We start from the raw sequence: 25,762 nt of genomic DNA, 5'->3' as shown, positions 1-25,762 counted from the left end.
AACTGTTTAGAAAACATTTATTTTGAACACATGAAAGGAAAATTTAGAGATACCCTCCCCCCAATAAAACACAGAAGATCCTTTCCAAGGTGATGGGGAATCCCAACAGATGTCCCTGAGCAGTGCCCAGTGCTGTGTACAAGTGTGGGTCTCGCCCTCCGCACTCTGAGCTCATGGAGCTGCAGAAAACCTGTGTTGGTGGCAGAGACTTGTCACATTCCTGAGGCAGGGCAGATGGACCCGAGGGGCGGCTTACCCGCCAACATTCCCTGGTAGCGGACTGAGTGTCTGTGCGTGAGTGACACTGTCGCTGTGGGACCCACAGCGCTCCCTGCAGAGGGCTGAGCGCACTCTTTCCTCCATCCAATCTGGACATTTGACACACCAGGCAGGAGGCACCCGGCGAACCGCAACTTGGGACATCAGTACCAAGACGGTTCTGCCAGCTGGAGGGGCCACCTGCTGCCTCCCAGGGATCTTTGTCCATGGGGGCCAGCACCCCTCTTTCCGAAGGCTTCCTTGGCCCAGGTGCAAGGCACACAGCCGCTCGGCAGCTGGGGAGGGCCGGCCTAGCGGATGGGCCTGAATGGAAAGGTCACACCTGAGATGAAGGTGTGCCCTGGGTGCGTAGGCAGGGCCGGGTGGGCAGCTGGGTGAGCTGGCACAGCCCCATAGGCGAGCGGTGGGGTGTGGATGTGCGGGTAGAACCCAGGGGGGAGAGCGGTGTGTGGCGACTGCTGCACTGGGCCCGAGATCACCAGCTGGAGGAGGCTGCAGATACAAGGAGAGAGATTAGGACGGAGGCCTCAAGCCCGGGGCTGCCACTCGGGCCTCTGGCCTGTCCTCCCAAATGGTACAAGCCCGATGGCACATGCCTGTCCCCCCCGACACTGCAGAAGCTGCTCAGTCCCTGTGTGCTTGGTGTTTCGTGCACCTCATGGGCCAGGGGCTCCTGGCTGGTGAACGTGGAGCACAGGAGACGGGGAAAGGAAAGGCAGTGATGGGCTGGCAGGCCCTAGGCCAGGGCTGAGAGAAGGACCTGCAGGAATAAAGCTACAAGCCCACCAAGGACGGGTGGAGGGGGTTTACACTCGGAACCACAGACCATGGCAAACTCTCCATGCGGCAGCCATTCCTCTCAGCGCTCAGAACTCTCAGCTCGCGGGGTTGGCCTCTGTGCTGGCTAGTTTTATGTCAACTTGACACAAGCCACCACCGAGGGTAGCGCAACCCCTGGGTTGGTGGTCCTGCGTTCTATAAGAAAGCAGGCTGAGCAAGCCGTGAGGAGCAAGGCCGTGAGTGAGCAGCACCCCTCCCTCTCCGTGCTCCTGCATCAGCTCTGATCCTGCTCTGCTTGAGTTCCTGGCTGACTTCCTTTACTGATGAACAGTGCTGTGGAAGTTGTCGTTTTGTTTTTTGAGACAGGGTTTCTCTGGGTAGCCTTGACTATCCTGGACTCCTTTTGTAGACCAGGCTGGCCTTGAACTCACAGCGATCTGCCTGCCTCTGCCTCCCAAGTGCTGAGATTAAAGGCGTGCGCCACCACCGCCCAGCTTTTTGTTGTTGTTTTGTTTTGTTTTTCACGACAGGGTCTCTGTGTGTAGCCTTGGCTGGCCTGGACTCACTTTGTAGACCAGGCTAGAGTGCTGAGGAAGTTAAGTCAAATACACCCTTTCCTCTCCGGGTTGCTTTGGTCATGCACAGTTTTTCATGGCAGCAGCAGCAGCCCTGACTAGGTGGCTTCCCTGACAGCCTGGGCCAACACCCACACACAGCACTGTCTCAGGACAGCAACACCGCCACCCAATTCTTTTTTGCGTTTTTGACTGCATTCTATACATCAGCCCCACAATGGTGGCTTTTCAAATGACCCTGGGATCCAGAGTCCAGTGACTCTTAGCCCCTGGTAAATTGAGGAGTCCACACCCCAGCCCCAAGTCCCTGCTATGCCAGAACCACACCCTCCCCACTCAGGACTTGAGGCTCTACTGTGAGCTTCACCAATACCTCTTCTTCCTTCCCTTTCTACAGCCCCCACCTTCTGGAATTCTCCTCAGAGTTCAGTTCTGCTTTGAGGGCCTAGCTCCTTCCCAGCTGTCAGTGTGATTAGCACCTCCCTGCTGGAAAGCCTGGCACACCCACCTTCCCTAGCTCAGGCTGCTACTCAGCCTGGCTCTCCAAGCTGAGGACACAAGCTCTCTGCTCACTCCTCTCCAGACTCACTGAGCTCAGCCTGGCCGTGTACCTGGAGTCCACACTGGTCTCTCATCACCAAACCCAGTTCCAACTCCGGCCCTCACCCCCTTGGCCTCTAGTTCCACCATGCTGCACCTCCCTGCAGGCTGTCCACATGACAGGGCTGTAGAGGAATTTCAGTTCACGGCTACTCTGGCTGGAATACCAGGATTTTAATCCCAGGAGACAGAGGCAAGCAGATCTCTGAGTTCAAGGCCAGCCTGGTATAGAGCAAGTTTCAGATAAAGAAAAGCTTAGTCCAGGCATGGTGGTACATGCTTTTAATCCCAGCCCTCAGGAGACAGAGGCATGCGGTCTCTGTGTTCCGCTCAGTGCTGTTCAGGAGTTCAGTTGAGTCAGTGAGGTAAGAGACAGTGCAGTGGAGCAGGGTTCATGGCTATTCAGTTCGGGGAATTCAGAGGCAGCTTTTACCGGAAGAGTGTTGCAGAGAGAACAAACTCGACTCAGCTGAAGACAGAATAAGCCAGAGAATGAGAAGGAGCCAGAAGATTAGAACAGATTGCTAGAGTTAGTTTGAGGCCAAGCAGAGCAATTCAGTCAGAAGCTGAGAGAAGCCAGATTGAATCAGTCAGCTTGGAGAGGAGTTTGAGCCAGAACAGCTGAGTTGAACCAGCCAGCCAGAGTTCAGAAAGAACTAGAAAGGGTGAGGCTTAGTCAGCAGTAGGTCTCAGAGGCTGGAATATTCTAGGCCTAGGTTAGATTGTACGGAGGCTAGAAGCTACATGAGCAGACCTAACTCTGAGGCAGTTAAAACTTGACAAGTAAGTCAGACAAATAAAAGCTACTTTAACACACAGCAATACCCAGTGACAGTCTGTCCCCAAGTGGGCCCTACTGCTCTTCAGACAGCCTTGAGCTTCCCCAAAGTAGAGGTGGGACTATCACAGACCCTCCTGTGGCAGAGGGGAGCCACAACCACAGGAGACCTGGGTCAGAGCACTGTGGCATGGAGACAGGGGCCAAAGTTCCACTAAGACCTTTTCAAAAGCCAGGCGTGGTGGCACACACCTTTAATCCCAGCACTCGGGAGGCAGAGGCAGGTGGACTGCTGTGAGTTCGAGGCCAGCCTGGTCTACAAAGTGAGTCCAGGACAGCTAAGGCTACACAGAGAAACCCTGTCTCAAAAAACAACAAAACAACAACAACAACAACAACAACAACAAACCCTAAGCAACAAAAAAAGATCTTTTCAAAAAAGCAAACAACAAAAAGTCACACAGATTTACTTTAGCTTATGTGCATGGATATTTTGCCTGAATGGATGTCTGTGCACCACATGCGTTCAGTGCAAGGGGGGCCAGAAGAGGGCTTGGGGTCAGAGCCTTGAAGACGGTGTTCCAGATGGTTGTGTACTGCATGTGAGTGCTAGAAACTCAAATCAGATCCTCTGTGAGAGCAAACAAGTGCTCCTAACCACTGAGCCATCTCTTCAGCCTCTCTAAGGTCTTTTAGTGACATCATATTTTTTCTTGTTAAAACAACTTCGGGCGGCTGGGTCGTGCCCACCTTTAATCCCAGCACTCGGGAGGTAGAGGCAGATGGATTGCTGTGAGTTCAAGGCCTGCTGGTCTACAAAGGGAGTCCAGGACAGCCAAGGCTACACAGAGAAACCCTGTCTCGAGGGGAAAAAAAAGTTACTAAGCCTAGAGAGCATTGCAGAGACCAAGCTGAGACACCCTGCAGAGCCTGAGTATTTCAGAAGTCTCTAGTCAACACAGACCAGCTGCGAGAACTCGCACAACTCCAAGTGAGATTCAGAAGCCAGAAGCAAAGGAGCGGTGGGCCCCAGGGAGCGCTCCAGCCTGGCAGGTGGCCTGGCCTGTGTGTCCCTTAGAGCCTCTCCCACGCTCAGCCCACTCCCTCACGAGAATTCAAGAGTACAGGACTGAATGACAGGGCCCCACCACAGCCCAGACACCCTCCCTCAACCTGCCGTGAAGCAGCACTCGGCTGACCTTTGGCAGAGGCAGGGACCCGGCGCTGAGTGTCATAACCACCCAGCTCAGCGAAGCTGTTTAGCTCCTTATCCATGCTGCCTGGCAGCAGGAGCCCTGGGACCAAGTGACAAGTGAGGAAAGACCAATCCTACCCACGTGTCACCACTGCTGCAAGCCTGCCCCCGCCCCCGCCCCCGCTCACAGGCCTGCCTTGAATTCAAAAAACCACCTTACTCAGTGGTCACTATTACTATATGTGTGGGCATGGATGATACATAGTTACAGGTGAAGCATGACCATGCACGCTCATGTATGTGGATGTGGGCACATGTGTGCCATGGCAAACATATGGAGGTCAGAGGACAACCTCAGGTGGCAGCTCTCATCTTCCACCCGGCTTGAGCCGGGGTCTCTACTGTTCCCACTGTGCTCTAGGCTAGCTGGCACGCAAACTGTGAGGGAATGTCCGTCTCCACCTCCCCTCTGGCTATAGAACTTTTTAACGTGGGTCCTAAGGTTCTGGGTTCAGACCCCTCCTTATGCATCGAGGGCTTTTGCCAGCTGAGCCATCTCCCAGCCGCAGTTGCTACTTGCAGCAATGCAGCCCTCTCTTCTAAGGTACGAGGGTTACTCACTAGTCCCCTGTGCCGGGATGGAAGGCTGCTGTACTCCCTGTGAACTGAATGGACAGACCTTCTCGCTTCACTTCTAGGGACAGAGTCACAGAAGTGCAATGCTCAGGTTCTGACAGGGACAGCGGCTCCCACCAGACACCATGACCACGCACCAGCTGAGGGTGTTCTGTCTGCACTCAGCTCAGGCCTCACAGAGCCCCTGCTGGGAACATGGGAAGAGGCAGGGGACCCAAGCAGGAGTCGGGTCATGTGACTACAGAACCTGTAGGACAGTGCTCTTTACTTCCCATAGGACGACTGATTGTGGAGGGACCCATCGGGCTGTGGAGATGAGATTTTCAAACAGCACTTCACCTCATCTTCACTGCCACTGCAGAGGGAAACTGAGGCTCAGACACAGACACACACACACACACAAACACACAGCCCAAATGCCCCCGCAAATCTCTCAGAAGCCAGCTCCCTGCTGAGGGAAGCCATGCACCGGGAAGATCCGCACACCTGGCTCATGAGGTCACCACATAGCGCATACAGATTTGGGCTTCACTTCTGAGGAGGGCCACAGAAGTGAAATGCCCAGGTTCTGACAGGGACAGCAGCTCCCACAGGACACCATGGCCACCCACTGCTCTAACAGCAGCATACTTAGCAGCTTTAAGTGACACTAGGAGTGTGCTGTGGTCTCTCCCACTCTAGCACGAGGGTCATTCTGAGCCTGCGCTCTTCCCAGGATCCATCTAGCCCTGAAGATCAGCCTTCCCAGGACCAAGGGGTCTGCCCTGCGCGGCCTCCCACCACCCCCACCTGGCCCAGCCTTGCCACCTACTTGTTATGGGGTAGCCGGGAGCACAAGGTCCTCAGGTCATCTGAAATCAAGGAGACAGGAGATTAGAACGGGAGACCTGGGTGCTCAGGGTCTTAACAAGACACTGGCCACAGACAGCAGCACGGCCTGCTGGAGCGAGCCCCTGCTCTCCTTAGAAACTGAGTTCACCTGTATGGAAGTTTTTACCTTAAAAAAACAAACCCGAAATGGAAGAAGCCACTTGGAAAGGGGGTAGCCCTGCTGAAAATTTGTTGGGTTTCTGGGAAAGAGCCAGAAGTAAAGGCTCTCACTGAGCAATCATACCCAGGGAAAAATGGGGACCTCCTCACTGGCAACCCTTACATGGGGCCAGAGGCAATAGTCCGCTAGCAAACACAGGGCTGGCGCTGTAGCTCAGTGAGAGAGTGCTCGCCCAGCACGCACAGGGCCCTAGCTCAATCTCTAGTACTGCCCGCCTGCCCCTCAAATGCGGAAACCAGACAACAAACATAGCCAGGCATGGTGGTTCACCCCCATGATCCTAGCATGAGGGCAGAGACAGAAAAACGTGGGATTTGTTTCACGCTAGCCTGGGCTACAAAGCAAGATCCACCTCATACATGCACGCACACATGCACGCAGGCACGCAGCCAGAAAACTTAGTCCTCCTGAGGAAAAGTTCTGTATACTCTAGCTGCCCTGTGCCAAGATGTCTTGTCTAAACATGGCAGCATCTCATGAGGGTGACTTGGGGGACATTCTAGGACTTCTCACAAACCTCCTTGTAGTCAGGGGGAGGAGAGCAGGTCCTAAAAGAAGCAAACGTGGTATCTGCCTAGGCTCCCCTGTCCTTTCTGCCTACACCATGGGGTACCGGGCTCAGCACCCACCTCTCGTGCACAGCAGGGCTCCCGATGCCATGGCCACCTGCAGGGCCTGGGCCAAGCGGTCCAGTGAAAGCTCGATCTCCTGAGAGGCGTTGAGGGGGTTCAGTTCGTCTGCTAGTCTGTTGATCTCCTCCACAAGCGGGACCATGTGGTCGAAGAGGATGAGCCCCAGGCGCCCGTACAGGTTCTTCTCGGTCAGGTGCAGCTGGAGCGTCATAAGGACCTGCAGGACGCTCAGGTGGAGCTTCGAGTACAGCAGGTGTGAGTCTCTGTCCGTGCCCGTGCCCGAGTCCTTGGCAACCTTGTGACCGACGTGGCCGTTGGTCAGGCAAGGCTTCTTCCTTTTGTAAGCCAGAGGGGCCTTCACGCACCAGCGGATCAGCCCAATGAGGGGCGTGAGCTCTAAGAACCCTATGGGCAGGTTGGCGGCGATGGGAGTATTTAAAAACGTGATGAGAATCAACCTCGGGTCCTCAAAAATCCAGCTGACAATCACTTCAAGCAAGTCCAAAGGTGGGATGAGGTCATCTACAAAGAGATCGTCTGTGAGGAGCAGCTCTGGCCTTGGGGACAGGAGCAGAGTGGACAATGGGTGACCAGTCCCTGAGTTTACTGCCCACGTCACCCATCGTCTCTCTCCTTTCTGACACCTGCTCCATGGACCAATGTCCTGTCCCTAGGGTCCAGGACCCCATGGCCTTACTTAAGTTACCCATTGCCTTGAACTCCATCACTCTCACCCCCAATACACACACGTACTTTGTGGTGACGTATGGGTGCCCCTGAGCCATGGGGCGTAAGTGGAGGTCAGAGGACAGCCTGCAGGAGCCCCTTCTCTTCCCACCTCTCCATGGGTCCTAGGGACTGGACAGGTTCTCAGGATGGGACACGGGCTTCTAGGCCAGTCTAACGCTGCGACCCTTTAATAACAATACAATTTCTCATGTCACGATGACCCCCAACCATAAAAAATTTTCATTTTAGAACTGTAATTTTACTGCTGTTATGAACTATAATGTCAGTATTTTTGAAGACAAGCTTACCAAAGGGACTGCAAACCCTCAGGTTGAGAACTGCTGTTTTAAACAACCAGCCACCTCACCGGCCCTAGCTCAAAACTACTGGCGTAGGTCACCCCTTCTCTGAGTGTAGGTTTCTTCCCTATATCCAGGGCCCCCTCCACAGCACAGTGACAGCTCCAGTGTCCTTCAGAGAGTGACCTGGAGGCCGGTCAGCCATCCATCAGCAGCCAATGCCATCTCAGCCCCAAAGCTGGAACCCTTAGCTAGGTGCCAGCTTCACTCCTGAACAGCTCTGACCAGGGCAGAAGGTGGCACTAACTCCGGCCCTACTTTATACAGACCAACGTACTTCGTCCACACACCACCCCAGACTGGTCCCCAAGAAAACAGAGGCAAGGTGCTGCCGAGGCCTGTTCCTAGAACTCCTTAGACACAGGGAACCCAGCGTGGTGGTGCACACCTTTAATCCAACACTCAGGAGGCAGAAGCAGGGGGATCTCCGTGAGCTCAAGGCCAGCCTGGTCTAGAGTGAGTTCCAGGACAGCCAGAGCTGTTACATGGAGAAACGGTCTCAAAAACAAAACAAAACAAAAAACTAAAGCTAAAACCACATGGTGTGACCCTGGCAGCCTGGCTTTTATATCTCCAGGATATACCGCCCAATTTGGGATCAGTGTGGTATGAGCTCAGGCTGGTGGTGGCCCAGCCTCCTCTCTGAGGGTACGCAGTCTCAGCTCCCGGGACAGCAAAGCACGTCAGAGAAGGGCCTGGGAAGCAAGTCACCTGCTCCCTCAACTGGAATATGGGTTCTGGCCTTTCCTCCTCTCTGAGACTGTCCTACTCTGGTAAACGCACCCCCTCCGGCAGTGGCCAGCAGCTGTGGTCTACCACCTCCCTGCGGCAATCCCGCCTCTGCCTCTCGGTTCCCTGAGGGCTTTCTATCTGAGTAAAGCCACCTACATTTCTGACACATGCTCAGGCCTCAGTGGAGGAACAGGAACATGCTGTGGTCCTGAAGGTGAAGGTGTGCATCCGTGCCCTGGGCATGCACATGGCGTGTGCTTGCTTAGTGACTGAATTCTCCATTGCCAGAGGAGACCTGCGCTCTTGAGCCTGTTTTGCCGGCGGGTACGTATGTATGTGCACAGCATGCATGCGACTCAACCTAGGTCCTCTGTAAAAGCAGCAAGTGCTTAACTGCTGAGCCTCCTTCTCCCCTGAGGGCAACAAAATTTAAATGCAATAAAAAAGGCAAGAAGTGGCCAGGGCGTGGTTGCAATGCCTTTAATCCCAGCACTCGGGAGGCAGAGGCAGGCAGATCGCTGTGAGTTCGAGGCCAGCTCTACAAAGTGAGTCCAGGACAGTCAGGGCTACACAGAGAAACCCTGTCTCGAAAACAACAACAACAAAGTTAAGAAGTAAAGGGAGACACAAATCTAACCGAGGGGCTGAAATGGAACAGTAGATAGGAAGATTTCCGAAAACTTCCTGAAGACTCTCAATCTGCTGGCTTACCTACCAGATCAGGACAAGACACTACTTGACAAGCCTCGGGCAGCAAAGGTAGAGAGAAGAAGCTGAACCCTGAGCAGAAAGCAGGCCCAGAGCTCCACTCCACAGAAAATCATGCTCCACCTTTCCATTACAGTAGGACAGTGAGCCGAGGCCATGCAGCGCTGCAGGGGCAGCAGAAGACACTGACTGGCTACCCGGGCTGGGGAGGGGGTTTGGGGGTGGGCCGGGCCTCACAGCCTGGGCGTTGCTGCTGCCCATTTCCTCCATCACTGGCAGGCTCCCAGGAGCAGGGTCGATAAGCAGGGCTTTCTGCAGAAGTCCTTCCGCGTCTGTGCCATCTACGGCCCCTGTTTCCTGGCTATCCTTCCAGAAGGCCTGGGTTCAGCATCCCAGCACCCACATGAGGCTCAGGAGTGTCTGTAATTACTGTCCTAGGGCAGCCAACACCCTCTTCTGGCCTCCACGGGTACTAGGCATGCTTGTGGTACACAGGCATACACACAGCAAAACCTACACACACACACACACACACACACAGGAGAAGAAAATGAGAAGAGGAAGGAGAGCAAGGAGGGAGAGGGTAGAGAAAGAGGGGAGTAGGATGGAGAGGAGGGAGAAACAATAAATAAATAAATAAATAAATAAATAAATAAATAAGAAAGAGAGCAATCGAGTGAGCACTTGCCGCTCTTCCAGGTTTGGTTCCCGGCTCCCATACTGGGCAGCTGACAACGGCCTATGACTTCAGCTTCAAGGGACCTGACACCCTCTTCTGGCCTTCTTGGGCACCCACACTTACCTGTACATACCCATCCCTAACATGCACATATTTAGAAAGGAATCTTGGGGGCAAGCAGGTCATATGTCTGTGGAAAAGGATCTACCTCTCAGCCCCAGGCGCTGGCTTCTTACGCTCTCATTCCACCATCAGACCCAGCACTTTGGAAGAAACTAAACAAAGTCCCTTTTAGCAAATGGCTTAGGCCCACAATAAAGGTGCACACTTCATAGTTAGAAAAAAACAGTCAGGGCTGGAGAGATGGCTCAGTGGTTAAGAGCATTGCCTGTTCTTCCAAAGGTCCTGAGTTCAATCCCAGCAACCACATGGTGGCTCACAACCATCTACAGTGTAACCTGGTGTCCTCTTCTGGCATGCAGGTAAACAAGCAGACAACACTGTATACATAATAATAAAATAAATCTTTAAAAAAAAAAAGTCAGCGCAAGGGTCTGCAGAGTGGCTAAGAACACTCACTGCTCTTCCAGGACCTGAGTTCAGTTCCCACCTTGGGACAATTTGTATCTCAGGCGCCAAAGGATCAGACTTCCTCTTCTGGCCTATGTGGGCACTGCACACATGTGACACACAATGCAATGTGTACATACGTACGTATGTACGTACACACATACTTGCATGTGCGCGCATGCACCAAAAGTCAATGTAGTCACTGGTGCATGGGATGTAGCTGCTTGCCCAGCATGCACACAGCACCACACGAAGATAAATAGGAGGCTGGCATTCTCCTGAGGCTGCTCTGACAGAAACAACCTGCTTGACTGCTTGACGCTTACCTGACGACAGGTCGTAGAGTGCAGTCACGGACGTTATGAATTGGCAGCAGAAACGGGGACTGGCACTGAAGATCTGCTTTAGCGTCTGCACAGAGCCCGGCACCAAACAGCAGTAGTCATCCACAATGACCCTGGCAAGCCTCACACAGTAGACCACGGGCGTCCGCTGCAAAGAAGCCACAATCCAAGTCACCGAGGGACCCTGGGATGGCAGCTGATCGGCTCACAGAGCTGGGTCTCGTCATCTAAAGCCCATGGAACCAGTCAACCTCCCACCCACATACGTGATCAGAGCTCCACTGGGCCGGCCCCGCTCGCTGCCCGCTCCCCACGCTGCTCCCTCGCTAGAGGACAGAGGTGAGTCCTCGCAACAAGGATCACCATGCCTGCGAAGGTGGAATTTTTACATAAACCTTCTGCCGGGCTTCGTGGAGAGGTGATTTCGGTAAGATTAACTACAGAGGAAGTGACAACTTCTGTAAGACGCCATATGTCAAAACTAGCCATTACTCTCACCGTGAGGTGCTGAAGAGTTTGATGCAAATGTTTGTTAAAGCTGGGCATGGTGAAGCCGGGCGTGGTGGCACACGCCTTTAATCCCAGCACTCGGGAGGCAGAGGCAGGCGGGTCGCTGTGAGTTCAAGGCCAGCCTGGTCTACAAAGTGAGTCCAGGACAGCCAGGGCTACACAGAGAAACCCTGTCTCAAAACAAACAAACAAACAAAAGGGGACTGGTTGTAGCACCCAGACAACAATGATCAATGACATCACACGTGTGTAAAAGACCCATTCAGACATCCTGTCACATCCAAACTCTCATTATCCGGTCTAAGGAGGCTCTGAAAGTAAAGCCATGTGGAAAGCTGTACCTGGAGCCAGGAGGCCGCACATTCCAACACGGGGATCCTACACACAGCCACAGCCATGGAAACCAGCTTTCCCAACAAGCTCATCCGGCTGTCGTCAGCTTTGTTGCCTTGGGGGCTGAAAAGGGATGAGAAAATGATCTGCCGCACAGAGTCCTTGCTTTGCTCCTGGAAATAACTGCACATGATTTCGAGAAGCTGGAGCTCCTGGAGCGAATTCAGTCTCTGTATAAAAAAACAAAAAAAACAAGCCCGGGAGAAAGCTGTGAGAGACCAGGGCCTGCACCTGCCTGCCCCTTAGCTCCCTACTGTCAACGGTTCGGTTCCGGGAGTGGAAGCCTGAAACCCCAGCACTCAAAAGACGGCGGCTAGAGGATCTTGGGTTCCAGGCTGGCCTGAGCTACCCAGGACATAGGGAGACAGTGTCTTAAAAATCCAACCAAACACTACCCACCCCCCGCCCAAATCTGTTCTTTTTCCCACGGTGTACGTTTTCACCTTTGTGAAGCCTAAGCCTGGGGGGCTTAACCCCAGGAAAAAGCTGTGCATCTAATTATAAGCAACATCCCAGAGGGGCTCAGTTTTGAGACTCCGGTGATGTTGAGTAGCCAGTTCCCAAAGTCACCGCCTGGATCATTGACCGGCGACTGTCACACGCGGCTGAGCAACGCCGCTGGACCGGGCTAGGGTACGGTCGGGGTAGGCACCTTGGGCTGTGCGCCGCGCTCCTTGGGCACCTGGAACACGAACTCCTCCAGCAGTTCCACGGGGCCCTTGTCCACGATGGGCAGCGGCGCGCTCTGCAGCTGGCTGCTGAAGTAGATGTCCAGGTGGTACAGCACCTCCTTGGCGGCGCTCAGCGCGTCGCGCCGCAGCAGCGAGTGGCGGATGTCGCTCATGGTGCGGCCGCCGCGTCCCACTTCCGCCTGGAGACAAAGAGGCGCGACCAGCCTGGGCCCCGACGCGGGCACGGCCGCGGCACCCGCCCGCCCGCCGCTACCAGGCGCCGACCCGCTCAGGGGACCATCGTTGTCGCCGCCACCGCCACGGGCCAGCGGGCGCCCTGGGTCCGACTGCGGCGCCGCCCAGACCCGCGGGAGCCGATGCCGCTCTGCCGAACCGGCGGCGGAATGCCGAGGTGGCGACGGCGGCCCGCAGGGGCCAACCTCAGGCCGCGGCCGCGCGCTCTCCTGGGCGCCCCCTGGCGGTGAGGTCCTCACGGGCGAGCACGAGGGCACGAGGCCCCGCCCCGCTGTCTTGGCAAGTGTTTCTCAGAAGTATCCTGAACCTGCATGCTCTATGAAGCCTTTTCGTGCTCCCCACCAACCAGGACATGTTCGTAGTCCCCCAGGAGGGGCTTCTAGGACAGATGATGCTGGTAGGCACCCCCTCTTCCCCGACGCCCTGTTCCCACCTTCTGTTCCAGGGTCCCTATTTCCAACTTCTCTACTGAGTCCTGGCCCCTCTTTAACTGCTGTGCTCTAACTTAGCCCTGGAGGACTGTGTCCAGCCCACAAGCTTCCCGCTCCCGAAAACCCTCCCACCCTACAATACCCGCAACTCCCACTCCAGGATTTTTATGCAGTCTATAGGCAATCATTTATACTTCACACTGATTGGCACTGAAGATTAGGGGTTTGGTTTGGTTTTTTGAGACAGGGTTTCTCAGTGTAGCACAGGCTATCCTGGAACTCACTATGTAGACCAGGCTGGCCTCGAAGTCAGAGATCTGCCTGCCTCTTCACACCCCTGTGCTGCACCGCCGCCACCCAGCAAAGGCTGGAGATTTTTAAACAGAGCAGAAAAGTCTTGAGTGTGGCCCACAAGCACAACGATTCGTAAGAGGCCTACGGCTGCCAAAGGTAGGCCTCGGTGAGGATTTAGTCACAGTAAAGAGCCCCTGGGAGAGAGCCGAATAGGGACAGAGTGCACCTGGGCACAACCATGAGACGTGGAGCTACCCAGACCCTTTTGTGTATCAGGGGACAAGTCTGTATGGTCCTTGTTCAGGAGCCCAAGGGTGCGCCATGTCAGAGACAAAGGTCTTCCTGTCAGCCAGAGCCTTGGGCCAGCCTTGACCCTCCTGACACTAGCACTCAGAAGTTATGGGTTCTAGAAGAAAAGAAGCAGGCAGGGGATCCGCCGAGACACTGGGGATACTGGAACTCACAAGCCTTGTTTCCCTGTTTCCCCATCAGAAGCCCGCTCACACTCACACAGCAGAACCCAACGCACACCGCGCTTGGAAAATAAGGAGCCATGTGTACAAATAGATGCATGCTGTATCCAAACGGCAGCAACCCTCCCATTCTATTTCTCCTTTTTCTCAGAACTGGGGGTGGCAGGTACAAAGATCTCTCGAAGGTTGCTCCAAATCCCATGGGAGTGAATGTTCTGGTAGGCGTGGGGCTCAGCGGATCGGGGCCAGGCCGTCAGAGGGCAGTGCTGGCACCAGGCCCAGTCACCTCTACACCACTCATTTGTGGTCTGGTTGGTGGCAGCCAAGTACAGCGCGAAGCACAGGTAGCCAATCAGGAGCAGGCTCAGTACCATGACAAAGCCCAGCAGGAAGATGATCCGCGGAAAGGTCAGGAACAGGTACTGGGGGCAGAAAAACTTGAGTGTTAGCAAACAGACAGTGATGCCTGTGTCACCAGCCCTGACCCTGTGCCATGGCACACAGCCACCGCTCAGTTCACTGCCTGCATCAAATCTGACCCACCAGGTGGTACATACAGCTCAGAGGTGCAGCGATGTCCTAGCATTCATGAGTTCCTGGGTTCAAAACTCTCTATGTCTCTTTCTGTGCCTCCGTCTGTCTGTCTCATCCACACACATGTACATGTGCAAGCACACACAGAGATCAGTTGCCTAAAATCTGACCTATTACCATAGATATGAGTCACATTCAACACAGATAGGCATAATCCTTGTGTGTACAAGAGCTTCCTGCAGGATGAGTGAGACAGCATTTTTTGTTGTTGTTGTTTGTTTGTTTTGGTTTTGGTTTTTCAAGACAGGGTTTCTCTTGTAGCCCTGGCTGTCCTGGACTCACTTTGTAGACCAGGCTGGCCTCGAACTCACAGATTTCCCTGCCTGAGTGCTGGGATTATAGGCAAGTCCCACCACACCTGGCTTATTTTGTGTTTTTTAAAGAAACCACACTTTCAGAAGCGTTACTACACAAAGCCCTGACTTTGATCCCCAGTTTTGCATCCAGCAGGCGTATTGGTACACACTAGCTTTCCCAGCACCCTGGACGGGAAGCAAGAGGATCAAAAATTCACGCCAGACTGACAGACATGAGACCCTGACACAATAGATAAGTTATCTTAATTTTAAAATCCCATATGTTAGCTAGGTGTAATGGCACATATTTTTAATCTCAGAACTCTCTAGGGAGATAAAGGCAGATCACTATGAGTTCAAGACCAGCCTGATCTACATATCAAGTTCCAGACCCGCAAGTCAGGGATATGATGATGATGATGATGATGATGATGATGATGATGATGATGTGGTGGTGATGATGGTGGTGATGATGATGATGGTGGTGGTGGTGATGATGATGATGATGATGGTGATGATGATGATGATGGAGGAGGAGGACCAAGAACCCAAGGGCTCAACAGCCCCAGGGATGAACCCAGTACTATTATTTTGCTAACTAGACCATAATAGCAAACTGCCCTCTAAAGTCTTATCTCTCTCCCCATAGGCTAGTGCAGACCTCAGACTTCATCAGAGAAAAGTCTTTGCACAGTGTACAGCGGCTAATGCAGACAGCTGGTCAAAGTGCAGCATCCATGCATGCGCAGCCATAAACACGACAGAACATTAGATCTCTGTGTCTCTGTCTGTCTCTGTCTCTCTCTCACACACACACCAAGACCCAGGGACAATCTAGGATGTGGGGGTCAGAAAGACTCTAAGAGCCAGAGGACAGGGAGGAGTTAAATAGTGTCTTCTGGACATGACAGGGCCAGAGTTCATAGCAGGTATACTGGCTGCACAAGATCAAGCCAGGCAGCATTCCAGCGCAGAGCAGGGAGGAGCAAAGCCCCCTCTGCTTACTAAGGAGCTGCAGATGGTTAAAGGCTCTTGGGGGCGGGTCAGTCAGTTCTCTTAAAGGGTGTGGCTCCTGGAAGGCCGACCATGATGCATGCACGACCCCACACCTATGAGTATATGGGCAGCACAATCTGGACTTCATGGGTTTAAAAAAAGTAAGAAAGAAAGAGAAAAGGAGGACATAAAATTGGGAGGGCAAAATACACTGTATGCATGTATGAAATTCTCAAATAATTAATAAAAATTATATATTTATGTTTTTAAAGAATAAAAGAGTAGCTTCATGTTTTCCTGGGACCCAATGCAAAATTACCTGAATAAGAAAGACTGTGTCCACAGACTGCAAACGCCCAAGGTCATCAATGTAAGTTTCCTGGTACAGATCCGAAACTGCCACTAGGCGGACCAGAAAGGCAGCACTCACACAGGCTATGGTGGCGGCCGACGCAGTCAGTGTCAAGAGGTAGATGAGGAAGTACCTGGTGTTCCAGGCCCCGATGCAGTTGTTCACCCAGACGCAGTGATGATCGAAACGGTGCACACAGCGGTCACACACCCCTGCAGAGAGAGGAGCGTGGTACGGCCGGGTTTGTCCTTGATGAGATGATAAAAACAGGCATGCTTCCTGAGATTCTTACAGACTGCCCGCTGACAGTTTGGGGGCAGGGCAGCTGTTATCACCAAGCTTTTCGAGCTGCAGTGCTTGAGGCTGCGAGAAGAGTGCTTGCTATGGGAGCGAGCGTGACTGGGGTTCAGAGCCCTAGCACGGACAGAGGCCAGGCAGTCAGGTTTGGCAACCTCCCTGGAATCTCAGCAGGCAGAAGACCACAGGATTCCCTGAGCAGGCTGGCTACCTGGTCTGGCCGAATGACTCGGTGAGCTCTAGTTCAGGTTAAGAGGCCACGCATCAACACATAAGGTGAAGACGACACCTGAGGCCAACCTTCTAGTCTCTACATGCACACACCACACATCTACTCACACACACGCGAACACACATCTACTCACACACACGCGGACACACATCTACTCACACACACGCGAACACACATTTAAAAAAAAAAAAAAAAGAACTGAAGACCGAGCACCAAGTGGTGACAAGAAAAATCTGAAAAATTAGATTCTGGACATAAACAGACTTATGCAAAAGTCCTTTTAAAAATATTTATTTATGCTGGGCATGGTGGTGCATACCTTTAATCCCAGCACTTAGAAGGCAGAAGTAGGCAGATCTCTGTGAGTTCGAGGCCAGCCTGGTCTACAAAGTGAGTCCAGGACAGCCAAGGCTACACAGAGAAACCCTGTCTGGAAAAACCAAAAACAAACAAAAACAAAAAAACCCATAAACAACAAAAAATATTTATTTATTAATCATACAGTATTCTGTCTTCATGCGTGGCTGCCTACCACAAGAAGGTACCAGATCTCATTACAGATGGTTGTGAGCCATCATGTGCTTGCTGGGACTTGAACTTGGGACCTTTGGAAGAGCAGATGGTGCTCTTAGCCTCTGAGCCATCTCTCCAGCCCCCTTATACAAAACATTTGAGTTCAATGTGGACAGAGTCTTTGTCTGTTTCCTTTTTCCCTGGAGTTGGGGAGGCACTTGCTGGGTGTGCATTCTACAACCTCTGAACCCCATTTTCAGCCTACTGCCACACCAGTGTGGCTGGGTGAAGGAAAATGTTTTAGAACTGGGTTCAGATGTTGGGAACCTTGCAGAATGCCAATGTGGAGCGTGGTGTATTTGCTGTGGCAGCATCCCCTGTGGCCAGACCGTGTGTGTCAGGGAGGGCTGCAGGGCCCCGAGGGCCACACTTACGGCAGTGCTTAGACCGGGCTGGCTTTCTCAGGTCACAAGTGGAGCACCTTGAGTTCTTTGGAAACATCACGTCATCGAATTCATAGACTTGCAGGAGCGATGACTCATTGGCTTTAGTGATAGTACCTAAGGAAAGAAGGGATGGATGTCAGCTCCAAGATATGGGGTTGGCCAGGCCCGCCCCACCCAAACAGCACAATGCAGCTAAAACCACTGTGTCTAATGTCTTAAGAAGTGCACTTTCAGCCGGGCGTGGTGGCGCACGCCTTTAATCCCAGCACTCGGGAGGCAGAGGCAGGCGGATCACTGTGAGTTCGAGGCCAGCCTGGTCTACAGAGCGAGTCCAGGACAGCCAAGGCTACACAGAGAAACCCTGTCTCAAAAGACAAAAAAAAAAAAAAAAAAAAAAAAAAGAAGTGCACTTTCTTTTCTGTGGTGGTCCATGGGATGCACGTGTGGGCACACCTTGCAGGTGTACATGTGTGTGGAAGTTGGAGGTCAACCTCCAATGTTGTTAGCCAACTTTTATTTTGAGGCAGATTCTCATCACACGGAGCTCAGCAATTAGGACACACCGGCTAGTTAAAAAGCTCCAGGGCTCCTCCTGTCTCTGCCTCCCAGTCCTGGGAGTACAGGTTAGAACCACTGCGCCCAGCTCCCTGCTTCTTTATATGTTCTGGAGATTGAACTAGGGTGTTTATGCTTGCGAAGCGAGCACTTCAGCAACACAGCAACCACCCAGCCGTGGCTCACTTTGAGTAACTGCCTTACTGAGGGATAACTCAGGAATCCAATTCACTTATTCATCTTATTTACTTAGTGTCATGTGTTTGAGTGTATCATGTGTCTACAGCACATGTGAAGGCCAGGGAACAATTGTGTGGGGTCAGAGCCCCCCCTCTACCTGTACGTTGGTTTTAGGGATTAGGTTCTGTTGCCAGCATTGGCTTGTACAACAGGCTCTTTTACCCTCTGAGCCATCTCACTGGCGTTTCATTTGGTTTCTTAAGACACTGTCCCACTGTAGCACAGGCTGGCCTTGAACTTGAAGCAATCCTTCTGCCCCAGCCTCCCAAATGCTGGGGAGATTATAGATGCTAGGCAGCTTAAAGCATGCTCAGCTCCGTGGCTGTGTAGCCATCAGCACAGGTGATGCTGGAACATTAGCATCACTCCTAGCCAGGCGTGGTGGCGCATGCCTTGACTCCCAGCACTTGGGAGGCAGAGGTAGGCGGATCTCTGCAAGTTCAAGGCCAGCCTGGCCTATAGATCCAGTCCCAGGGCAGCCAGGGCTACAGTGAGAAACCTGTCTCAGAAACAGACAAACAAACAAAGTAGGCACAGTGATGCAACCTTGCAATCCAGCACTATGGAGGCAGAGACAGGGAAAGCCCGGGCCTAGCCTACTTGACAACTTGTAGACCAATGAGAAGGAAAAAAGGTGAGGGGTGGACAGCACCTGAGGAATGACACCCAATGCTATCCTATGGCCTCCACATGTATATGAACATCACACACACACACACACACACACACACACACACACACACACACAAGGCACATTTAAAGGCACACAGAAAAAAATAAAAAGGAAGCTATGTCATACTGACCACAGCTCTATTTGGACATATGCAATTGAATGAATGTTTCAAAAACTAAGAAATGTCTTGAAGCCAGTATGGTGGGACATGTCCGTGATCCCAGCATTTTTGAAGTAAGAAGCTCACAGGTTCAAGGTTGGCCTGAGACACAGAGCAAAGTCCTGCCTCAGAATAAACCGTGTGCATTAGAAGAGCTCACACTAGTGTGTATATTACAAAGTGTTAAATAATTGATGGATCAAAGACCAGAACTAAAATCAGAAAACACTCAAAACTGAAAGCTAGTGAAAGTGTAACCGAGGGAATCTTCTAGAGGACCGCTCCCTGACTGTGACACATCCTCACAAGGCAAGGGCTGGGACTAGCCTGACCCCTGACTTACCAGGATTGGCAGAACAAGTCATGGTGAAGAAGACCAGGTTCGCGCTCAGCAGCACGTAGGGCAGGAGAAGGGCGGGCAGAGAGAACCCCAGCTCCTGGCAGTAGCCAAGTATCTCCCAGGTGTACTCAGCATAAACCAGGCCTTGCAAGAGCAGGTGCAAGGCAACGAAGGCGGGGTTGCTGGAAGGAAGCACACGGGGTTCACGCGTGGGCCACTCCAGGAAGAAATCACACCAATCCAAGGAACAAGACCCAGGCCAACCACCTCCTGTGAGAGTTAAGTAAGGGCCCAAAGTGGCAGCACCTGCCTGTAACCCCAGCACTCCAGGGCTGAGCCAGACCTGAGTTTGAGGCAGCCCAGGCCACACAGGAAGTACCAGGATAGCCAGGGCTACATAGTGATGCTCTGTTTTATAAGCTGGGCGTGGTGGTGCACACCTTAAATGCCAGAATTCAGGAGGCAAAGGCAGACAGATCCTTATGAGTTTTACATACAAAGTTCTAGGTTAGACAGAGCTATGTAGCGAGACCCTATCTATAGTAGTAGTAGTGAGCCTACAATACTAGTACTACTGGACCTACAGTAATAGTACTAGCAGGACTATAATACATATACATACAATAAACATTTTTAGAAAATAATCAGAGGCACATGTTGCGTGTATTTAGATTTAAGAATACTTTCCTACTTTTTAAGCATCTTTACTTGAAAGCAGTAGGCACAGTGGCTCGTGACTAGTGTCCTAACCCTGGGAGGCTGAGGCTAGAGGGCTGTCGTGAGCTTGTGGCCAGTCTGGTCTATGTAGTCAGTTCCAAGCCAGCCTGGACTTTAGAATGAGACTCTGTTTCAACAAAGCAAAAATGGCCATGTTGGCCTGGGGATATGGTTCAGTGGTTAAGGTAGGGAGCTTGCCAGACAAGCACAACACCCCTGGTTCAATCCCCAGCACCGCAATCAATACATGAAAAAGAGAAGAGTGGCTGTCCGAAAGGCCCAGAGACAAGGGGTAAACGATCCCAAAGCCAGCACCCTCAACAGCTCCGGTGTCCTGTGCTGGAGACCACAAGACGCTTCCAGAAGCGTGAGGGTGCAACAGTTAACCATGCAGATGCCCGCCACAAGTACCGTGTGTAGAAGAGCTGATGAAGCAGCCTCTGTGCGGCCCTCTGAAGGCACTGCGGGATTACACAGGAGCACACCTGAAACCACAGGAGAAGGGCCAGCCTCAGCTCTCACGCCCCTCACTGCCACACAAGCGAGACTTTCCACATGCAGCTGGCAGTGCTGGTGACTCTAGCCACTGTTCCTTCATACGGCAGAGTGACAATCCAAGAGAGTAAAGAGGACTTGCTTCTACCACCCTTGCTTTCAGGCCAACCTGTTCACTTTTTGGTGGTGCCTGTGTGTATAGTGTGTTTGTGTCCACACATGTGTGCACATGCATGTGGTCAGAGGTTGGTGCTGCATGTCTTTCCTGACAGTTCTTCACCTTGGCACAGGGTCTCTCAGTTGAACCCAGAGCTCGCCCCTTTGGCTAATCTAGGCAGGCAGGCTGCCCTGCAGATCTCTTGGCATTCCCCCCCAAGGACTGCAATTACAGGCAGGCCGCCCTCCCAGCCAGAGCTTAATGCATCTGGAGATCTGGAGTCCAGTCCTTATGGTTGCATGGTGAGCACACTAACCACTCAGCCATCCCCTCAGCTTCCCTCTGTTTCTGAAACAGTCTCATTGTAAAACCTGAGCTAGCCTGGAATTCACCATCCTCCTGCCTCTACTTCCTAAGTGCTAGGATTTAGGGGTGTAGACAACTTCTCCTTTCTATCTTGACTGCAGAGACTGGAGAAAAAGGAGTGGGCAGAGGCTGGTATGAAAGCTGCCTTTTCCTTACCCTGGCTTCTATCTCCTCCATGTTCAAGACCCACTTCCAGATCCCCAGGCTCCTCCCACGTCAGTCTCTTCCTGGCTACTTGCCCCCACTCTGCTTTGATCCCCAAAGGAAGACGGACGGCAGGATGTCAGATGAAGATGCCCGGCTCAACTTTCTGTTTATGTGCTCCCCCGCCCCCACCCTCTACCCCGGTTCCATGCCCCACCTGCTGCCAGCGCGTCTAGGCAAACACAATTCACACCCACACCCAACTGCGGACATTACGCATTGTTTAAAAAGCCAACCTGGAAAATCAGCCCATCTCAAAGAATAAATAGCAAGGTTTCTTTTTGTTTGTTTGGACACAGGGGCTTGCTATGTTACCTCACCTGGCCTTGAATTCTCAGTCCTACCTCAGCCTCTCAAGTGCTGGTTTTAAAGGCAAGCCTTACAACACCTGGTCCAGTGCGCCTTTCAGACTAGCACCTAGTACAGTATGCAAACTTCAGCAGTATCCAAGGCTGGCTGCTACCTGTGCTCCTCCCAGGACCAGGCCCTTCAAACGCTGGTTTTTTGTGAAGATGCAGATCATGACAGCACCGATCAATAAGAAGGCCAAGTAGAGCAAGAAGAGAACCAGGAAGTCCATGCTGAAGGCTGCAAAGGAAGACACAGCCTGAGTCACTACTGCTAAAGGGCTTTCCTCAGCCTGTATCCCCAGCCCTGGGTTCACGCCTGCATTGAGAGTCACACCCAGATGGGTGAGCATTAGGCCAGCCTCAAGATGAATGCTGTGGTCTGCGTTAGGGACAACAAATCCCTTTCTTTCATTAGTTTGTCTGAGTTGTGTGTACATATCTGCGTGTGCGTGTGTGTGTACAGGTGTGCATGGGCATGCTTACATGAGCTTGATACACGGTGTCTTCCTCAGTTGTGCTCCACTTTAGTTTAGGTTACATTTTATTTATTTTTCTGTGAGTGTGTATGTGGGTGCCACAGTGTGGGTGCCAAAGACAACTTTTGGGAGTTTTCCCTCCCTCCACCATGGAAGTCCTGGGCATTAAACCCAGGTCTGTCAGGCTTAGCAGCAGGTACCCTTACCCACTGAGACATCTCTCTAGTTCGTGAGGCTTGGTTTTTATTTTTGCTGTTGTTTGAGGAGACAGGGTCTCACTGTGTAGACCAAACTGGCTTCAACAGAGATCCACCTGCCTCTGCATCCTAAGTGCTGGGATTAAAAGTGTGTGTGTTTGTCTGAGTGTGGGTGGATAAATGCCATAGCATGTATGCGGCAGTCAGAAGACAACCTCCAGTGTTAAGCCTCCACTTCCAGATTGTTCCAGTTTCTTTGTTCTCTGTGCTGTACACCAGGCTAGCTGGCCGTGTGTTTCTGAGGATTCTCCCATTTCACAGTGGGGAAGCTGCAGTTACACAGGCGCATTCTGCTACGTCAGGCTTCTACATATGTTCTGGGGGTTTGAACTCTGGTTTTCACATCTGCAAAGGACATCACTCACTAAGCTAGCCCTCCATCCCAAACTATTGGTCAAGGGAACCTCAAGACAGTGGTTTCCTTTCTACCCCCACCCCAGTCAGTATTGAGAATTGGACCTAGGGCTTCATGTGTGCTGGGCAGGGGATCTATTCCTGAGCCACCACCCCCGCCTCCCAGCCTCCTCTCTCTGCTGGGATTACTGACCTGTACTGCCATACCACTATATGTGTGGGTGGGGGTGTGTCCCTGTGTGTGTTGTGTGTGTGTCGTCCATCATACACCCTTAGGACACAGTTCTCAACCTATGGGTCACAACCCCTGAGGAGTGTCAAAGGACCCTTCCTCGTGGGTCACCTAAGACCATCCAGAAACATAGATATTTACATCATGACTCATAAGAGTAGCAAAATTACAGTTATGAAGTAGCAACAAAATAAGTTTATGGCTGGTGATAACCACAACACAAGGAACTGTATTAAAGGGCCAGAGCATTAGGGAGGCTGAAAACCACTGCCTTGGGGTTTAGGGACTCTTGTTAAACTTGGAGCTCACCGTTTTTTTTATGTTGGTGCCAGGGAGCCACACTCGGGACTTCATGCTTGCACAGTAATCACTCTTACACACTGAGCTATCTCCTAGCTCCTTGGCTTCCCCCCCCCCCTTTAACTTAAGGTCTGGTCATCAAGTTTGAGTTCTCAGGATTACAGGCATAACAGAGCCATCTCCCAACTCCTTGGTTTTTGAGACAGGGGCTCACTATGTAGCTGAGGCTATCCTGGAACTCAGAATCCTCCTGCCTCAGCTTTTCAGGATTTAGGATTGCAGAGGTGTACCAAAATACCCAGCAACAAACACTTTTACTTTCTTAAATATTCACATAGATACTGGTAAAGTCCCCCAAAGAACTTGCTGACCTCATCAAAATGAGCAACTCCTAAAGGTAGTCAATGTCCCACACCCAGAATCAGGCACAGTAAACAGGTAAGTGGTTACAATGTCATGGATCACCCTGAGAGAAACTGGAAATGGGCTGGGCAGTGGTGGTGCACACCTTTAGTCCTAGCACCTGGGAGGTAGAGGCAGGTGGATCTCTGTGAGTTCAAGGCCAGCCTGGTCTACAGAGTGAGTTCCAGGACAGCCAGAGCTACACAGAGAAACCCTGTCTTGAAAAAACAAAAACAAAAACAGAGGGAGGGAGGGAGGGAGAGAGAGAGAGACAAACAGACAGACAGACAGACAGAGAGAGAGAACTGGAAATGGTGGCATTAGCTTTACCAAGCAGAATTCTGGGTCAGAATTCCAACTCAGAAACTATTAACAAAAGAGGAAACAAAAAAAAAAGGCCATTCTCACGAGGTAACAGGTCTTCCGCCTACATATTTCTCTTGATCGACACTGTTCCAGCGGCACCCCTAGCATGCATTGCTCCTTGCCACATCCATGGAGAATTCAGATAGCAACTCTGCTTGGGCGGCGCTGTGCATCTGGCACACACAAAGCTGGCGACATGGCTGTTCCAGGAGGCTGGAACTGGCTGCGGAGACAGTCAAGTGCAACACTTAACACGGTATTAAGTAAGCGGCGGCGGCGGAGTGCATTGGGGAAAGGCACGTGGATGTAGAGGGCACCGCACCACCGCTGAACTGGGAAGAAAACTTAAAATCCAAGAGTTTTGGATCTGCTATCCCTATAGCTGTCACTGTCACTAGACTATCTGTGAGGCGCCCACACCGCAGCCCAGACACAGGGCGAAGCTGCCCCCATGACGTCCTGGGTAGTTTTCCCTTGGTGAACACTTTCCGAATGTGATGGAATCAGGGCAGGGTAGCGGTGAATGGAGCCCATTCCCTAATCAGATCTGGGATGTATCAGGCTCACAGGAGATAAGAGGGGTTCTGTAGCAGGTTAGGAGAACGTAACTGCCTCCGGAGTCCGGAATGAGAACTAGGCGGACTGCCGACTGGTGGAGGGGAGGAGGGTACAGGAACCGGGGTGCAGGGGACTCGGGGAGGACGGAGGTCTTCTACATAACCTGGAGGCTCAACATGGGGTCCCGACGGCCGCAGCCCAGCACGGGTGTCACGGGGCCTTCCGAAGATGCCTTACCCCAGCCCTGCTAACTGTCAGCCGCTCCCACTTGGCCCCAGCTGAGCGCTGCCCAAGACTTCCGGCGCGTCCATGGCGTCATCAGTGCCCGCGAAAAGGACTACTTCCGACGGAACTAGTTGCGGGAGGCTGGAGATTGTCGCACGGCCAGTAAATTGTGTTTTATTTGTTTCTCCTACTTCGTTGGCTCTGATTCTATTTTCTTTTCCTTTCTCTCCCTCTTTTAACTTATGTCTGTCTTTCTCTTCCTCTCCTCCCTCTCTCTTACTTTCTAATAACTTTTATTGGTACTTGCAATTTTCCTTAGGTCATTTCCCGACTACTCTAATCCCCTTCCTGCCGACTCCTTTCATTTCCCCAAAACCCAGTTCCATTTCCATGGGCTTTCTTTGGTTCCTGTGGGTGGGTTTGTTTGTTTGACCCGCTGTGTTTAACTCGGATTTCTTGTATGAGCCTGGGCAGAAAAGCCTTTTTGTTTGTTTCGCTTCAGTTTTTCTTTCTAGAACTAAGATCTCAGCTAGGCATAGTGGCCCACACTTTAAACCCCAGCTCTCAAGAGAAAGAGTCAGGTCTCTTTGAGTCTGAGGTCAGCCTGGTCTACATAATGAGTTCCAGACCAGCCAGGGTTACATAGCTAGACCTTGTTTAAAACAAACAAAAGAAATGAACAAGCAAAACTAAGGTCCCACTACATTATACTCAGCTGGACTTGAGCTTTTGAACCCCCTATCTCAGCCTGCCTTTTGTTGGGATGGCAGGCATACACAGCCACACCCAACACGGGAGCTGGAATTTTCTAGCACTTTTGCCAGAAAATGAAGTCTGCCTTGGGTCTGGTGGAGAACCGCTGGGCTGCACAAACCAGCCTGGGCCGTTCTGTGTTCTGGGAGGAGCAGGCAGTAGTTTGTGGCACACAGCAGGTA

The 25,762-nt window shown here is 52.2% G+C and overlaps 2 protein-coding genes across 6 annotated transcripts; both read right to left on the bottom strand.

The window, feature by feature from the left end:
* Positions 1 to 12,951, bottom strand: INTS15 (integrator complex subunit 15). The gene is made up of 6 exons (XM_084763189.1): positions 12,203 to 12,951; positions 11,499 to 11,720; positions 10,630 to 10,795; positions 6,524 to 7,048; positions 5,655 to 5,694; positions 1 to 771 (listed from the first exon to the last, which is right to left on the bottom strand). The coding sequence occupies exons 1-6, from the start codon at positions 12,392 to 12,394 to the stop codon at positions 570 to 572; spliced, it is 1,347 nt and encodes a 448-aa protein (XP_084619315.1). The 5' UTR covers positions 12,395 to 12,951; the 3' UTR covers positions 1 to 569.
* Positions 12,952 to 13,759: 808 nt separating this feature from the next.
* On the bottom strand, positions 13,760 to 24,949 carry ZDHHC4 (zDHHC palmitoyltransferase 4). Of its 5 annotated transcripts, none has more exons than XM_084763190.1 (8): positions 24,840 to 24,949; positions 24,110 to 24,267; positions 21,771 to 21,895; positions 20,497 to 20,570; positions 19,372 to 19,550; positions 17,389 to 17,514; positions 15,880 to 16,160; positions 13,760 to 14,096 (listed from the first exon to the last, which is right to left on the bottom strand). In XM_084763190.1, exons 2-8 carry the CDS (start codon positions 24,150 to 24,152, stop codon positions 13,806 to 13,808), a joined length of 1,119 nt encoding a protein of 372 aa, XP_084619316.1. In that variant the 5' UTR covers positions 24,153 to 24,267; positions 24,840 to 24,949; the 3' UTR covers positions 13,760 to 13,805. The 5 variants fall into 5 exon arrangements, with proteins under 5 accessions (XP_084619316.1, XP_084619318.1, XP_084619317.1 ...); XM_084763192.1 differs by having other exon boundaries at positions 15,880 to 16,124; positions 24,840 to 24,948; XM_084763191.1 differs by lacking the exon at positions 24,840 to 24,949 and adding an exon at positions 24,766 to 24,839.
* Between the last annotated feature and the right edge of the window lie 813 nt (positions 24,950 to 25,762).

The sequence above is a fragment of the Acomys minous genome (genome assembly GCF_964271855.1).
Source record: "Acomys minous genome assembly, chromosome: 16".
NCBI classification, from domain to species: Eukaryota; Metazoa; Chordata; class Mammalia; order Rodentia; family Muridae; genus Acomys; species Acomys minous.
Note: the sequence above shows the minus strand (reverse complement) of the source record. Positions and strands in the feature narration are given on the sequence as shown.